The 16,193-nt window shown below is 50.6% G+C and overlaps 4 protein-coding genes across 4 annotated transcripts; 3 read left to right on the plus strand and 1 right to left on the minus strand.

Moving 5' to 3' along the window:
* Nucleotides 1-1,641: 1,641 nt before the first annotated feature.
* Nucleotides 1,642-2,509, plus strand: BKA67DRAFT_521297 (GANP/Nin1/mts3/eIF-3 p25 family protein; the record flags this gene model as incomplete). Its single annotated transcript, XM_046098266.1, has 2 exons — nucleotides 1,642-2,181; nucleotides 2,243-2,509. The coding sequence occupies 2 exons, from the start codon at nucleotides 1,642-1,644 to the stop codon at nucleotides 2,507-2,509; spliced, it is 807 nt and encodes a 268-aa protein (XP_045956331.1).
* A 1,166-nt stretch (nucleotides 2,510-3,675) lies between these two features.
* BKA67DRAFT_521353 (coatomer WD associated region-domain-containing protein) lies at nucleotides 3,676-7,624 on the minus strand (the record flags this gene model as incomplete). Its single annotated transcript, XM_046098270.1, has 5 exons — nucleotides 3,676-3,918; nucleotides 3,969-5,089; nucleotides 5,143-7,361; nucleotides 7,478-7,527; nucleotides 7,598-7,624. 5 exons carry the CDS (start codon nucleotides 7,622-7,624, stop codon nucleotides 3,676-3,678), a joined length of 3,660 nt encoding a protein of 1,219 aa, XP_045956332.1.
* Nucleotides 7,625-8,222: 598 nt separating this feature from the next.
* BKA67DRAFT_608040 (UDP-glucose:glycoprotein glucosyltransferase) lies at nucleotides 8,223-13,599 on the plus strand. Its single transcript, XM_046105370.1, has 3 exons — nucleotides 8,223-8,863; nucleotides 8,934-10,110; nucleotides 10,162-13,599. The coding sequence occupies exons 1-3, from the start codon at nucleotides 8,715-8,717 to the stop codon at nucleotides 13,336-13,338; spliced, it is 4,503 nt and encodes a 1,500-aa protein (XP_045956333.1). The 5' UTR covers nucleotides 8,223-8,714; the 3' UTR covers nucleotides 13,339-13,599.
* Nucleotides 13,600-13,900: 301 nt separating this feature from the next.
* On the plus strand, nucleotides 13,901-15,065 carry BKA67DRAFT_647979 (uncharacterized protein; the record flags this gene model as incomplete). Its single annotated transcript, XM_046105970.1, has 2 exons — nucleotides 13,901-14,214; nucleotides 14,264-15,065. The coding sequence occupies 2 exons, from the start codon at nucleotides 13,901-13,903 to the stop codon at nucleotides 15,063-15,065; spliced, it is 1,116 nt and encodes a 371-aa protein (XP_045956334.1).
* Nucleotides 15,066-16,193: the final 1,128 nt, after the last annotated feature.

Here is a 16,193-nt window from a genome sequence, read left to right on the forward strand (position 1 = left end):
GTACCATTCGCAACATGAAAAGGGCCAAACAGGACAGATTCAAACGTGCTCAACAGACAAATAGAGAAAAGATAGTTGGATTCTCCATTCGTATCTTCTCAGGTTTGCTTTTGCTTTGGGCTGCCTAGGACATCGCGACAGCCAATATAGATGGTAAGACGGCCCACGAAATCTACATACAAAGTCCATATACAGAGATGTGTATCTCTCAGGGAGGAAGTACATGTCGCACTGCCCGTATGCAGCGAAAGATTAGAGCAGTGATCGGAGTAAGTCACGATGCTGTTGGGCGGCGGGACATGGCGCATCGGAAGAACAAGAACACAGCCTCGTGGCTTCTATTTTAAGGTTATTCCAGGCGGGTTTGCGGCTAGACTAGGCTCATTTTCGTCGCTTGCAGCGATCTGACAGGGTCCGACACTCGTATACTGAGAAGTTGAGAGACGACTGGGGACATGAAACCGAGGAGATTTGGCGTCATTACTAGTTGATGCTCAACTTTTGTTTTTCTTTTTCGAAGAGAGTTGGAAGTTTGCATCTCTTCATGATTGTGTTTGATGTCTGAGAGCCACGACCGAAGGATGTAGCTTCGATATGTGGGTACATACAACATGTCCAGACTTTGGTTCTCCGTAAGCTGTCTCGTGTGCTCCAAATCCCTGTTTGTGCACATGAGAAAGAAAATACATTTCCAAGCGAGCTGCCTCTTCCAAAGGTGGAATGCCGTGTCCAAGACACAATTGCAATGGCTACGGATAGCTGCGAATAACAAGCTGGGCTTCAGTATAGGGCCCCACCTCTAGGATCCATATGACCACCCTTCTCAAGTGCACCTGACTGGCGCACGCTCATGCTCATGCTCATGCTCACGAGTGATAGATGGCTGTAAGAAATATTGAGTAGTAAAACAGATGGTGAGCCTACAGTTGTGGCGGGACTCGAATTTAGATCATACACATGTATTCGTTCTTGGTGAAACAGAGCTCCTCGAGTTGCATGTGTCCGGGTAACTTATATATTTGGGCAATGAGATTCCTTGACTTTGCAGGTTGGAAGGGTGGAAGGTCAAGTTTGGCGCACCCGGGAGCTACAGGAGGAGCTACAGGAGTTACAGGAGCCGGAGCCAGCGACCCAGGCGTTCGGTCGGGGTCGGGGTTCAGTGAGTTCAGTGAGTTCAGTGGAGCTCAAAGTCAAACTGGCCCAAGCTTGAGCTCCGTCTGCAGCTGGAAGGCGAGGGCAAACAACAGCAACAGCAACAGCAACATCTCCAGCAAGACCTTGACGTTAGCACTAAGGCCCAAGTACAACGTCAGCCTCTCAGCCTGGCTCGGGTCATTACGCCTTGTCCGCCCCAACCCACCATCTTCGCCAACATCATCGCTTCGAACCGCGAATCCATCAACCACCATATCCGACGACACCTCAGATCCAGAACGTCAGCCAGTAGAGGATAGCCTGTCTGCTGCAGCGGAAAACAACGCCTCGACAAACTATCAATCTATCCACCAACCGGACCCATCCTCCATAGCGGCGTCGCAAGTGACACCTGCGGAATTGTCAAGTACGGCAATCCACAACCAAGACGCATACGCATACGCATACTCAAGCTCGTACTCGGATACACACGCCCACGCCAGCGCCATGGCCGAAAGACAAATCCAGCAGATCATCACCCAGATCAAGGGCGCTTCTTCCTACGAACAAGCCTTGTCCCTCCTCTCAAAAGCCAAGCTCTCATTATTGCAGGCCAAGGCCCTGACACCTACACCTTCAACCCCGTCCAGCCTTCTGTCACTCGCTCGGGATGTCTATGAGCTCGGCGCTCTAGCGTCCATCCGCGCAAGGAATCCCGAGGGTTTCACCCGATACGTCCAGCAATTGCAGCCCTTCTACGAACTTCCTTCCAGTCAGCTCAAGCCCAACCCCGATGGACGGAACAAGATCACCGGACTGTACCTCCTGCTCCTCCTGACCCAAGGCCGCTACGACGTCTTCCACAGTGAGCTGGAGAGCTTGAGTATGCGTGTTGGCAATGGAGGCTTCGAGGCTATCGAGGCCGATCGCTATCTCGGATATCCCATCAAGCTGGAGAGATGGCTGATGGAGGGAAGCTATGACCGTGTGTGGAAGGCCATGAAGAAGGGAGAGGTGCCGAGTGAGGAATTTGGTGTCTTCTCCGAGGTATGTCAACACCCTTGTAGAGCATCAAAGCAAGGCAGGCCCATACTAACCATGTTTGTAGATTCTCACATCACAAATTCGTTCCGAAATCGCCTCGTCTTCGGAACGCGCATACCCCTCCCTACCACTGAGTAGCACAAAGTCGCTTCTCTTCCTCGAATCTGAAGGTGCTGTAATCGAGTTTGCCCGCCAGCGCGGCTGGGTGATTCGTGATGGTCAGATCTACTTCCCAGCTGCCGAGGCCGAGGACGCCGAGGAGAAGGATGTTTCGCAGATGATCATCGAGAACACGCTTGGATACGCTCGAGAGTTGGAGACAATTGTCTGAGGTGGTCTTGGGGCTCTAGAAAGAATCCTTCCAGAAACGCCCTTCGAATGGTTCCAGCCACCATGGCCCACCGGCATGCCACTTTGAGGAGGACATGAGAAAGTCCGCCTGTACTAATACAAACCAAAGGACGCATCACAGCGTAATGCATAGGTGTAGATGCTGGGACTGAAATAGAGCTATACGTTTTGCATGACCACCCATTGACGTCAAGGTTCCCCATTTGTGCATCGCTCCAGAAACGTGCAATTTATACTGAGTGCTCCGCACAAAACTCGCCTTCACCGCGGTCTTCAATGACGCATAAAGGATTTAAAAAAATTTATAATAAAAAAAGAAGAAAAAAAGAAGGCTGTCTCTATACACATCGTCGTCTTAGAATTGAACTCACTCCTGCTCCCTAGAGAAGGTCCAAGCTCACGTTGAAAGTATCGAATTGCATCTCCTCACCCACCAGGCACCGCAAGCTCCGACATCAGACCCCCTTTCCGAGCCGGAAATATCTCTCGTTCCAGCGTGCCAGTAAATTGCACTACGCCTGCACACGCACGGCTGGCTTGGAGGACGGGGACGTGGATTCAACACACGATGGATGGAACGGCGAAGACGGAGCACGATTGGGGGATTGAAGAACCTAGCGACGAAACGGTAGGGCCTTGAGAGATCGACACGTTCGGCAGTGATTAATCAAGTATGCTCGCTAGGCTTGGTACAGTCACCAGAATGATGAGAGGTTGAGCTTGGATTTGCACTTTCTGTCCAAGGTTACCGTCACATGAATCGGCGTATTTGACCAGCGCCGTGTATGGTGTAGCTAGCATATAAAAATAAATGGGTGTTTCATTGCTTGGGTCATTACTATACTGTTCCAAATGACTAGTTTGGCTTTGTTCAGTCACTCCAGTTCTGACTCCCTTCCTTTCTATCTCTACTTTTGATTTAGGTTCAACATACCGCCAGCACACTGTACCAAACCTAAGACTCGTAACTCGTGTGCATTCTCATCTTCTGCCGGACTTATCTGCTATGGCAAAACATTTGGCCGTCTTCCCATTTGGTGGGGTCAGACAGCCTGGCTACCTGAGCTCATCCGCCCACTCATAGATCAGTGTGGAAGCAGGTCCTTCTACCCAGATCCAGCTGTGACTCGAGCGAGCTCTAGCTCTCTACGCAAAGAGTTTCAAACCACTGCCGTGCTTGCCAACCTCGCATACCTCGCACACCGTGCATACTGTGCCCTTGTACTTCGTGTGATACTTGGCACCATCAAAGGCGCATTCTTCGTAAGGTGTACCACTGTAGATAGGGGTATATGATGCAGCACAAACATCGAACTCAGCAAATTGGTCATATTCGATCTCAACCGCATCATGAGGGTTTCGCTCAGCTTGAGCCTTGACCTTTTTGGCCTTTTGAAGGTTAGCTTTACGGCATTGCGACGGTTGTAGACTAGACTTACGTTTTCAAGCAATCTTGGCGCTCCGCCATTTGCCAGCATTCTGTTTGCGAAGCTCAATGCGGTGCTGTAGTTCCTGCTCCTGCTTGCCAAGTTCATGGCATTGAGTAGGGCGAGCTGCCTATGCGGCACCTCAATCTTGGGTATTGTGAAGTATGCCGATAACTCTAAGCTCCGCTTTTGCAGATCGGGGTTAGAGTTTACAGCATCGGGACTACCGAGCCCGCGGCGCTTGAGCTCAATTGTCATGGCCAGTGCATATTCCGCAGCCGACGAAATGAGCTTCTTTGCTTCGGCAACTTCGCCTTCCGCAGATACGGCGTTGACAAGCAGCGCGTGTAAGATACCCTTGAAGATCCTAACACCGTCTTCGAGCTTGTTTCCCTTCATGGCATCATATCCCTTCTGCAAATCGTTGCTTGCAAGGTACTCCAGGTCTCGGGGGATGATAGGAAGAACTTTTCTGAGATCTGTCTCATCGAGCGTACGACGAATGTAGTTGACCAGTGGCGGAAGACCGGCTGAAGCTGGTAAGCTGCTCTTTGTGGATTCGTAAATTTCCGTAAAGCGAGGCTCGAGAGGGCCAAAGTTGACAGCACCCACTTGCCGGTTGAGAAGGTTCATGGCGGATTCAAAAGAGCCAGAAGCTGCATGATCAGCTGCCAAAGGCGAGTTACGGGCCCATAGATCCGCCTCGCTGCTACCAGCGCCACCGGCATCGGCACTTTCGACGTTGACAAAATCACTGTCAGCTTCTGGGACAATGTCATCACCCATGTCCCAACCAGCAGCATCCTCATCATCGTCAGCTTCAAGAGTACCATTCTTCTTGGCAGCCATGTCATCCTCGCCCAGTTCACCAAAGCCATCTGTAGCCGCCGCAGGCTCGTCGTCTAATGTGAGACCTTCCAATTGTCCAGTAAGAGCCTTCTCAAAGACCGACTGAGAGCTGGCCTTGGTCGGCCAGTTTGCCTTGTATGTTGGTACTACAGGCTGAGGTTGCTTGAGCGGCTCTCCGAAGGACGGCAGAGTCAGTTGGTCCTCTGTAATGCCAGTAGCCTCCAGGATGGACTGAGCCTCCTCTTCGAGACCGTGAGCCTTCGCGGTGGCGTACGCAAGAGGATCTGGGTTACCGGTTAGTGTGAATGAGCACAAAGTTGATCGCGGGAATACTAACACAAATCGATCTCCTTGAACATCTGTATCCTATCTTCTACCTCGCCAAGGTAGAGGGCGTTCTGGAAACGAGCAGTGAAATCTCCACGGTGTTCTGCAATCTTGGCCATCCTTGCGAGCTTGCTGTGGTCACCGGTGGACAAGTAAAGGAAGGAGAGCTTTTCGAATTGTTTCTGCTTTTGATAAGCCATCTCAACGACTTGATGGTTACCGTGTGCCAAAGCCTCGTCTCCAAGTCTCTTCCATAGCGCAGGACGGTCAAGCTCCTTGGCAGTCTCAACAGCAACGTCAAGGTTGCCACATTCGATAGCCAGCTCAAACCGAGTGGCAGAATCTTGTACAAATTGCAGGGCAATTTCAGGGTAACCCTTCTTCTGCAGATATGAGATGATGGACTGACCAACCAAGCTGGACGTCTTAATGATGTGAAGCATTTCCTCGTAGTTGCGCTTGACCAGGGACAGCTTGAAGCGGTATTCGGTGGGATCGATATTGATGACACGGGGCTTGGCAGCACGGTCCAAGCAGTAGACACTTCTGCCCTTCACCCTGACAAGATAGACGGTCTGATCCAGAGTTCGGACGATACCGTTGTCGCCATTCATCAAGGTGTACTTGATGTGGTTGAGAGTAGAGTAAAGAAGAACTCCGGCGTCGTCCCAGGTTGCGCTCTTGATTCTGATTGTCTCGTGAAGAGTGCTGACCTGCTCCAGGGTCTTGGTGATAATGGTGACATTGTGCTTGCTCAGAAGTGCGGCATGGAGACCATCGTTTGACCAGACAACATACTTGACGCCATTAACAGACAGGTCGGCAATGCTCTTCTTCTGCTGAATATCGTAGAGGTGGACAGCGGTAGGGGTGATGATGAGGAGATGGCCGGTTCCGCCAAAGTAGATGTCGGTTGTACCAACAGGAGGCTTGAACGATCGTGCAGTGTTGTTCGACAGGTCCTTGATGTCAACGGTTTGGGCAGCAGTGTTGAGAACGGCGAACCGGTTACGTGCGACGAAAATGGCCGAGTTACCCTGTCCGCGCTTGGAATCAGTAGCTTCCAGGGCACCGGATCCATCGCGTGGCAAGTTGATTAGCTCATAAGAGCCCCCGTCAGACGGCGACGTGACCAGAACAGATCGCTCGGCAGGGTTGTACGAAAGTGTACGAGGCGGTACCCAGGCGCTTCCAAGTCTCTTCAGCGAAAGCAGTGTCGGGCTTTCTGCGTTCTTCTGGAAGTCGTACGAACGGACGTGCTTCTCCTTGGTGATGTAGAACAAGTTGTTCTGGTGAACAGTCGAAGCAGGTCTTTCCCTTTCCAGCTTGAAGACCATGACACCATTGTCGTGGCCAGCAGCGAACAGGTTGATCTCGGGATGGGCGGCGATAACCCAAAAACGGTCGTTCTCTCTCTTAAAAGACTGGACGGCGGTTCGCTTTTGTGAGTCCCAAACTCGGATCGTTTTATCCTCACCGCAAGATAGGATGAGGTCCTGGTGGGGGTGGAACAGACAGCCAGATGCGTTCTGGAAGTGTCCGCGGCAAGTGTCGACCTCCCATGCCTTGGTTTCGCTGAAGCGCCAGAGCTTCACGAGACGATCGTCGCCGGCGGAGACAATGTGGGGTGCGGTAGGGTGGAAGGCAACCCAGTTGACACCGCGATCGTGGCCCTCGAGAACGAACTTGACCATGGCATCGGTATTGCCGAACATATCAGTCTGTTGCTGGTTGTTGCGGGCGACCTGGTCCTCAAAAGACATGGAGGTAGGGGCCGAGTGCTTCTTTCGCAGACCTGAGATATCCCATACTCTTACGGACTGATCGAGGGAAGCGGAGACGACGAGGTCGTCTTTGGGGTGGAACTGGGCGCACATGACATAGTGGTTATGGCCAGTCATGGTGCAGATGAGGGAACGGTTCTGCCAGTTCCATATCCGGATGGTCTGGTCGTCGGAGCTGGAGATGATCCAGGGAAGCTCGTGGTGGAAGAAGACAGTTCGAACGTAGTCGAGATGGCCGTTGAGTGTGAACAAGCATCTCCTCGTTTGGTATGACCAGACCTTGATCTTGTAGTCGTCGCCTCCCGAGACGAACAGAGGTTGGGTCTTGTGGAAGTCGATGCCGCGAACGGGGCCGTCGTGTTCTTCGAATCGATCGATCAGAGTTCCCATGCGGTAATCCCATAGCTGGATGGTGGAGGAGTGGAGGGAAACAAGAATCCATGGCCTGAGGTGGTGGGTTAACAAGGTGTTTTGAGGAGCAGAATTCGAATTCAGGTAGCATGAGTTCATGTGATGGTTGATTGGTGAGGGAGGGGTGGGCGCATCGTGTGAAGCTCTTACCTCTTGGGGTGGAAGGCAATGCCCTTTGCCCTCGAGGACTTGGACTCGAACTGAGGAACTAGTCAGCTGTGTTCATGGAAGACGAGCGATGGGGAAGGAAGTGGTGGTGGCTGGGCGGACCTTTGTGAGCATGCCTGAGGAAGCCATTTTGGCGGTGTTGGGAGTTGGTAGCCCCTAGGGGTAGTTCATCAATGGGGCGAGCTGGAGTCGCAAATGCAGTGGAATGGCAAACGATGATGCACGGCTCCGGAGAATGTGCTCTTGAAGCAGAGAGAGAGGTAGCGTAGAGTTGTTCTTCGGAATTCAGAGTGTAGTGCAGGAAGAGACGGCGCCGGAGAAGGCAACAGTAGCCTTTCTTTTGCGCAAGCTGTCGTCTATAAAATTAAGGCAAGGGAGTTGAACGTGTCCCAGGCTGGCTGCGCTGGTTAGACTGACAGCTCACCCAAAGTCCAATTCCGACGTCGTGGCCAGTGACTTATCGGCCGGGTAGCGCTACTAAACAAGAGGACAGATGAGTTCCGTGGTTTTTCCGCCTCCGCCTGGATGTGAAGTTTGAACTGTGAATTGTGGGCTCGATGTACGGGTCCGTAGGTACCCAGATGGAGGATGGAGGGGCAGTCTTCTGTCCGACGTGCCAAGTAGCACCAACAGGGGACATGTGGGAGACTCAGGGGTTCTACTACATATCTAACTTAGTTATGTGAGCTGGAGAGTCTCTCTCTCAAGGTTCTAGTTTAGTCTAGCCAGGAGCCAGAGGATCCCTGTTCACCCAAACGCCGCCGTCCCCTGATGTGTAAGTACTTGTGCTGTGGAGAGCTAGCTTACTTACCCGCTAGGCCTTAACTGTACAGCTTTGATGCAATGTGTTCTTGTTGTCTTGTCACTACACGTGCAGACATGCAACGAAAGTTATCAAAGGTTACCGAATGCCTCTTCTCTTCCAATAGGTGGCAGCTGTAAATGCTATGCTGGCCAACTTCCGCCCTTTTTAATTGATGTCTTCTTTGAAATTGGCATCGAACAAAGCTATGATATAAACTCGCTGGAGACGCCTCGCCGTCATTACACTGGAACCTTTCAAGTTGCTCCTTGCTCCTTAGCAGTGGGAACCCCTCCAAACTCTATTGTTTATATATCCGCCGGCGGACCGCCCTGTACTTTATACTCTCTACGTAGCCCAGCTCAGTTGTCATAGCCATACGCGTACTCGTTGCTACTGAGGGACATCACCGCAAACATGTTACGGCTATTGAAGCTGCCTGGTGGTCTTGCCGCCACCTTTTTGGCAGCAATCTGTCTCAATGCCGGCAGTGCCACAGCAGGCCCGACTGTTACTGTGGGCATGAAAGCTGCTTTCCACTCGCCTCCATATCTTCTCGAGCTGCTGTGAGTGTCGCTCTCTATTTCCTTAAAGAGTGCCCACCAATCAGGTCTGACATAATTTTATCAACACCAGTGAGACCGCCGCTGAAGAGAATGCGACTTCATACTTCCCCCTGCTCGATCGTATTGCGAGCGGACACTTTACCGACACCACAACCGACAAAGGCCTGTATGATAGGTTTCTTGATCTTCTCCAACAAGATGGTCACATCTCCGGCCCCGAGGCCCTGTCCACCTTCAAACTCGCCTTGTCTATGCGGTCGGCTGCCCCGAGAATAGAGGCCCACTACCAATACTATGATACTGCCGTCGAACCAGTCGTGTCACCCAAGGATGATTGCGCAGACTGGATCCTGCTTGGAGGGAGGCAGTATTGCTCTGCGTCTCTATCACACGCAGAAGGCACCATTGATGGCCAATCGCAAACGCGAATGCTGCCCTTTGATCGCGCACTAGGTAGAGGTCCTGAGGCAGTGCTCTATGCCGACCTCACCAAGCCTGGCTTTGGCTCCTTTCATACTGCGCTCTCTGATATGGCAAGGAAGGGAGAGGTCTCCTACCGCCTGCGGTATCGACCTGATCAGCGAGAACTGCTGGAGAAATTGCCCGTGAATGGTTATGGCGTAGAGCTGCAGTTGAAGCGCACAGACTACATCGTCATTGACGACCGCGAGGGAGATTCGAAAGCGGAAGCGTCCGGCTCTACCAAACTGGAAGTAAATCTAGATGCTGAAGATGAGGTCGCGGATTTAAAGCCCCTTGCGAGCTCCGAACTCTCTGCGCTGGGTGTTAAAGCTGCTTCTTTCATCATGGAAAGCGATGATCCCTTCGATTCTCTGCTGAAGTTGACTCAGGACTTTCCAAAGTACTCCGCATCGTTCGCCGCCCACAACGAATCACAGGATTTCTTGAGGGAGCACTACTTCAACCGTGGTCAAATGGTCCCACAGGGGATGAATGTGCTTTGGATGAACGGTGTCCAGATGATTGAGAGACAAATTGACCCCTACACGCTGGTTGACTTGCTCCGTAGAGAACGGACACTCATCAAGGGTGTCCTGGACCTTGGCTTGACTGGCAAACAAGCCGTCTCTCTTCTCGGAAATCGAGAAGTGACCATGGCCAAGTCTAATGACGAAGTTGGTCGGTTCGACTGGAGAGATGAAATCGAAGATGGAAGAGTCATTGTTTGGCTCAATAACATCGAGAAGGACAAGCGGTATGCTGAGTACCCCACAAGCCTCATGTCTGTAAGTATTGCCACCGCTGCAATCACTAAAACTTACTTACCAAGTCCGCAGCTTATGCAACGCACTATGCCCGGTCAAATCCCGCCCGTTAGGAAGGACATGTTCAATCTGATCGTGCCTGTCGACCTCACGAACCCTGAAGATATTGCTCTCGTCGTTGAGCAGCTGAAAGGTTTCATCACAAGATTGCTACCCATTCGATTCGGGCTTGTTCCATTAACCCCGACTCCTGTAGCAGAGCAGCAAGCCAAAATCGTCTACTACCTGCTTGAGAATTACGGTCTTGCATCACTGATGGCGTATCTGGAGTCATGCAATACTGGGAAGCAAGTTTTCAGTATTGAGCAGGGGAAGTTTGAGAAAGCTACAAAAGACCGATCCCTGCGTGAGGAGGCGACTGCTCTATCTTTTGGGGATATTTTTGAGTCCGAACACTACATCAAACAGATTGAACATGCTAGACATTGGGTCACCAGACTCAATGCGGCCACCACAGTTCCTCCTATCTTTCTCAACGGTCAAGCCATCCCACGAGAGGAATCATGGCTTCAGGAGATGAGCATGAAGCTTGGCCAAGATCTTCAGCTTATCCAGCAAGGCATTTACTATGGCCAGGTGAACGAGGACATGTGGATTCCAAGCCTTTTCCTGGAAAACGCACCAACGCGCCGAAATGTCTATATTTTCCCCGGTAAGGATAACCAGCTTACCGTTCTTGACGTGAACAAGGTTTATAGTGAGCATCACGATCTATTCAACGTTGTGCCTGTAATTGAGGCTAGTCCCGACTCTAGTAAAGAGACCTGGGCTGCTTTATCAGTCTTTGCCGATTTTACTGGCCAGCCCGGCTTGAAGCTGCTCCTGTCAGCTCTGGAGTTCCGTCGCAACAACCCGAGCGTGCGTATTGATATCATCCACAACCCTACTACGATTACCAATGACGACAATGTCAATGCCCGCCTCGTAAGGGAGATCGAAAAGCTGCTAGAAATTGAGAACTTGGAAACCTTGGAAGTTCTCGTAACTGGCGCGGGTAGCGACAAAGTAGACGGTACTGCATATTATATGTCTTTGGCACGGTTCTTGTCTGCTGCCGGTTTCCAGCCTGGCGCTCAAGTTCTGCTCCTGAACGGCCGTGTTGTCGGTCCTCTTGCCAATGACGCTGAGTGGACAGAAGATGACTTTCAACAATTGATGGAATTCGAGCAAGCAAGTCGCATTCTGCCCGTCTATCAAGCAGTCGAGGCTCTCAACTTGACCGAGAAGGTTTCCGGGCCACTTGCAGCGGCGAAGCTGACATCAATAACTGCTTTATCCACCATTTCAGATTTGCCAGAAGGAATTTTTGAGTCTGCGCCAACCTTGCGAACAACAGTTTTTGATGATTGGGAGTCTGCCCATACTATGATTTCAGTCGGCGATGAATCAACTGCAAACATCCATCTTGTTGCGGTTCTCAATCCAGCAAGCGAACAGGGCCAGAAATGGGCACCCATACTAAAGGTACTTTCTGAGCTCGACGGTGTCTTCTTGCGTATCTTCTTGAACCCGAGGGAGCGAATCGACGAACTACCCGTCAAGCGGTTCTATAGATATGTGCTTGAATCAGCGCCTACTTTCGATGAGTCTGGCAAAGTCCGTTCGTTAAGTGCCAAGTTTAAGGGTATTCCATCTGAGGCGTTACTGAACCTAGGCATGGACGTGCAACCCGCCTGGCTGGTGGCAGCTAAGGACTCCGTCCATGATCTCGACAACCTGAAGCTCAGCTCCATCAAATCAAATGTCGAGGCTACGTACGAGCTTGAGAACATCCTCATTGAAGGCCACTCTAGAGAATCATCTGGCAACCCGCCGCGCGGTGTTCAATTGCTGCTGGGCACCGAGTCGGACGCACATTTTGCGGACACCATCATCATGGCCAATATTGGGTACTTCCAGTTCAAGGCCAACCCAGGTTACTACAATATTCAACTCAAGGAGGGACGAAGCTCAGATATATTTTCCATCACTAGTGTTGGCGCTAAAGGATTCAATGCTGCGGCTGGCGACGAGGGCACCGACGTTGCTCTTATAGGCTTTCAGGGAACTACTCTTTACCCGCGCCTTGAACGCAAGCCTGGCCAGGAGCTGGAAGATGTCCTCGAAGAGACTGGATCTGCCGGTGGCGATATTCTTTCTCAGGGCCTCAAGTTCGCCCAGGGTATTCTAGGTGGCAAGAGCAAGGCCAAGTCTATTTCGGATACCGAGCATGCGGAGATCAACATCTTCTCTGTCGCTAGCGGGCACCTGTATGAGCGCATGTTGAATATCATGATGGTTTCTGTCATGAAGAACACTAACCACACGGTCAAGTTCTGGTTCATTGAGCAATTTCTCTCCCCTTCATTCAAGGAGTTCATTCCCCATCTGGCCGAGGAATACGGCTTCAAGTATGAAATGGTTACATACAAATGGCCGCACTGGCTCCGCCAGCAGAAGGAGAAGCAGCGAGAGATCTGGGGCTATAAGATTCTCTTCTTGGACGTTCTCTTCCCGCTGTCTCTGGATAAGGTTATCTTCGTGGACGCCGACCAGATAGTTCGGACTGACATGATTGATCTTGTAAACCTCGACCTCGAAGGCGCGCCTTACGGTTTCACCCCTATGTGTGATTCTCGCACGGAGATGGAAGGATTCCGCTTCTGGAAGCAAGGGTACTGGGCAAATTACCTCCGCGGCCTTCCTTACCATATTTCAGCGTTGTATGTGGTCGACCTACGCCGCTTCCGTGAGCTGGCAGCCGGTGACCGTCTTCGACAGCAATACCATACTCTCTCGGCTGATCCAGCCAGTCTCAGCAACCTGGACCAGGACTTGCCCAACCACATGCAGTTCCAGATTCCTATCAAAAGTTTACCTCAAGAATGGCTCTGGTGTGAGACTTGGTGCTCTGACGAGAGCCAAAAGGAGGCTCGCACGATTGATCTCTGCAACAACCCACAGACGAAGGAGCCCAAACTTGACAGGGCCAGAAGACAAGTGCCTGAGTGGAATTTATACGATGACGAAATTGCCGCGGTTGCCAGACGGTTCAAGAGTGATACCATCACAGGTGAGGAGCAACAGAAAGTCCTCGGTGGCGATGAAGTCCAGGTCGAAAAGAATCCCAAGAGCCGCCGGTTCGAGGAAGAGCCTAAGACGAAGACACAAGGCACCGGAGAGGAGGAACATATCAAAGACGAGTTGTAAGCACAACACAACATATAGAGCTAGATAATGTAAAGAAGACAAGGTCAAAGTAGCACAGTCGTCCAAGGGATGCATTATTATGACACGAGGTAGATTATGCGCATGGTAGTTGAAGAGAGATTTTTGCGAGCAGAAGTAGTGTGTTTGGTGGAAGCAGCAACGCAAGCACATGTCGGTGCTCAAATAAATTGCTGCATAGTATGTATGTGTAGCATCTGTTTTGCCAAGACCCGTGCGTACAATTCGGTGCCAAGTTCTTTTAGGAATCACATCAGGCAGTTTGGTCCGCCTACTACCCTACCCGTACTTGTCGCCAATCTAAATAAATAAAAATAGGGTCGAGGTACTCTGCTTCCGTATAGTCAGCCGAATAACAGCTAGCTACGTTATTTTGGCAATATTTGTTTCCAGTGCAACACGCTCACGACTTCCAAACTACAATGCCTTCCCACAAAAATAACAGCAGTAATTCAAACGTCAGTAACCTCAGAACTTCGCCATCTTCTCATCCAGCCGCTGAAGCAACACCCTCGAGATTCATCACAAAAGCTCTAGGAGAACAATGGCAAGAACTAAAAAGGCCCAGCCAGGAAACAAACGGCGCCAGCTGCAACTCCTTGCTCGGCAGTCCTCAAGCCGGGCGGCTCCAAAGACCTCCCAAGCTGCCACTCAGCTCACGCGGCAGAGCATCCTGCCGTACCGTGCATTCACACTCAATCCATACGCGATCATGTTGGGCGAGCACGTTCATGACAAAGCCCATGTCGCAGCCATGGAGGGTAGGAAAGATGTAACGTGGGATGCTCGTGGTGCCGTTTTCGATCAGCCCAGACCCATTATATCCGTCCATCTTCTACGGAACCTAGACGTCACTGAGTTGGTCATACCCGGCACTCTATACCAACGAAAGACTGACACTTAACAGCGAGCACATCTTTGACCTCCTGAATCGCGGCGCCCTGTTTTACGATTCGATCGAGGATTTCCATGTGGGCTCCGTCGAGCCGGGCAGCGCGAATAGTCTTACAAACCATTCCATCTTGCCACTTGCCCGTAACTGCCCAAATATCAAGCAGATCAGCCTGAAAGGTGCCACCAGGATGACAGAAGGAACTCTAATGGCTTTTTTGCAGCACTGCCCGCAGCTTGAATACATTGACATCTCTGGTGCTTGGGATAAACTCGGTCAAGTCAAATCACATGACGGCGGCAACCTCCTTGACGACGCTATTCTTGCAGCACCGAAGCTTCGCAAGCTGGTTCTCTGCAACCAGCGCTCAATAACCGAGAAGGGCATGCGGGTACTTTCCATGAAAAGACCTGGCCTTGAAATTTGCTGTGGCCGAACCGGACATGGAGGCAAGGATATCAGAACATTCTGGTGCGGTCAAGAGCTTGATGCGACTGGACATATTCCCGAGACAAGTTCGGAGCTAGTTCCCTCCGATAAAAACAACACTTTGTGTAAAAGCAAAGAGGTAGTGGTCATCAGTGACGACAGCGATGACAGCAACGCCAAGTCTGATCGTCAGGATATTATTGTATTGAGCGACGATGACGACTATGGATCAAAGGACCTTGATACCCGTACAAACAAAGGCAAGGACGAAGGCGTTTATCATCTCAAGTTGTCGGACTATGAGATGGACAAGGGGTTTGTCTCCCAGGAGCTCTTCGGAGTGGCAGGATTGGATTCCATCTTGGCATCTCGCCGCACTTCGGGATGATTATCAGTTTCTGGCCGAAATTCAGTAGCAGGGAGCTACTCTGACTGGCAAAAAATGGCAGGAACTGGCAATACACCCAAAAGTCATATGCGCTTGATGTAGGGGTTTGTTACCGGGCGTCGCAAGAAGTACTAGTGCACACAATAGGGCATGTTCGATACCAATGATTCTTGAATTCCTAATCTGCGAAGAGTCAAGACTTAAAACTCCGAGGATTTCCTTTTCTCTTGTGACAAAGCGGCGACTCGAAAATGAACGAAACACAAGTGACTTCCAGAGGTACGTCTAGAAATATTCCTGAACTGTTGGCTCAAATTTTGACAATGGCGCTCAGTACAACTGAGGATTTTTCTATAGGAACTTGAATGATCGGAATTTATGTGACTCCTGGCATTTTGGTTCTGGTGTCAGACTTATAGAGGAATTTGGCATACCTCACTGCACAGGCTTGCACAACCACTTGATCTGCCTAGAAAGACGGCAGTCTAGATTGATTAACTAAGTAAACGTGCGTTTGTTTCAATCACTTGACTTTGGCTAATTGTTAGATGAAGCCAGGTATTGATTTGGCCCACACAAGAAGAGGGTCGATCGAAAGAGTACTCTCATCCATACTTGTGTCAGCGTTTTAGATAAAGCGTTTGAACAACATTAGATAGAGTATTTAATGTCTACTAGAAGATTGTGTCATTTGATTTGATATTGTGTAAAAAGATATGATGTTCTTATTAGTGTTCGCGTTGCGGTGCGGTACTGTTGGTGCTGAATAATGTATGAGCTGAGCGTGGCGATCGCGTCGGCCGAAACACTGCTAAGAAATTGAGTAAAAAGCATAGGCTGCCGCCAGCTTAGTGTGCCTTTGAACTTGAATCACAGTGAGGATACCTATTTTATTTTATTAATTCCACTCGATATTATTAGAACCAGTTTGACAGTCCAGACATGCGTGGCGTCTTATTCCTGGCACGGTCTCGGTCGTAAGAATAGTGAATAGTGGGGCACTTCGGTCTTTTCACTATTCTTACGACCGAGAAATGCGCACTCTCCTCGGGGTTTTCTCATTGTCTGTTAACACCCAATTCTTTGGAGCAATGCCGGGGAGTAACTACTGGTCTATGACACGTTACC

Source organism: Truncatella angustata, assembly GCF_020726525.1.
Source record: "Truncatella angustata strain MPI-SDFR-AT-0073 chromosome Unknown BKA67scaffold_6, whole genome shotgun sequence".
Lineage (NCBI taxonomy): Eukaryota > Fungi > Ascomycota > Sordariomycetes > Amphisphaeriales > Sporocadaceae > Truncatella > Truncatella angustata.

Bases quoted from the DNA above. Each gene is read 5' to 3' on its own strand.
- BKA67DRAFT_608040 (XM_046105370.1), top strand. From the start codon at position 8,715: ATGTTACGGCTATTGAAGCTGCCTGGTGGTCTTGCCGCCACCTTTTTG. The intron at 8,864-8,933 runs GTGAGTGTCGCT...TATCAACACCAG, and splicing joins CCATATCTTCTCGAGCTGCT to TGAGACCGCCGCTGAAGAGA. The intron at 10,111-10,161 runs GTAAGTATTGCC...CCAAGTCCGCAG, and splicing joins ACCCCACAAGCCTCATGTCT to CTTATGCAACGCACTATGCC.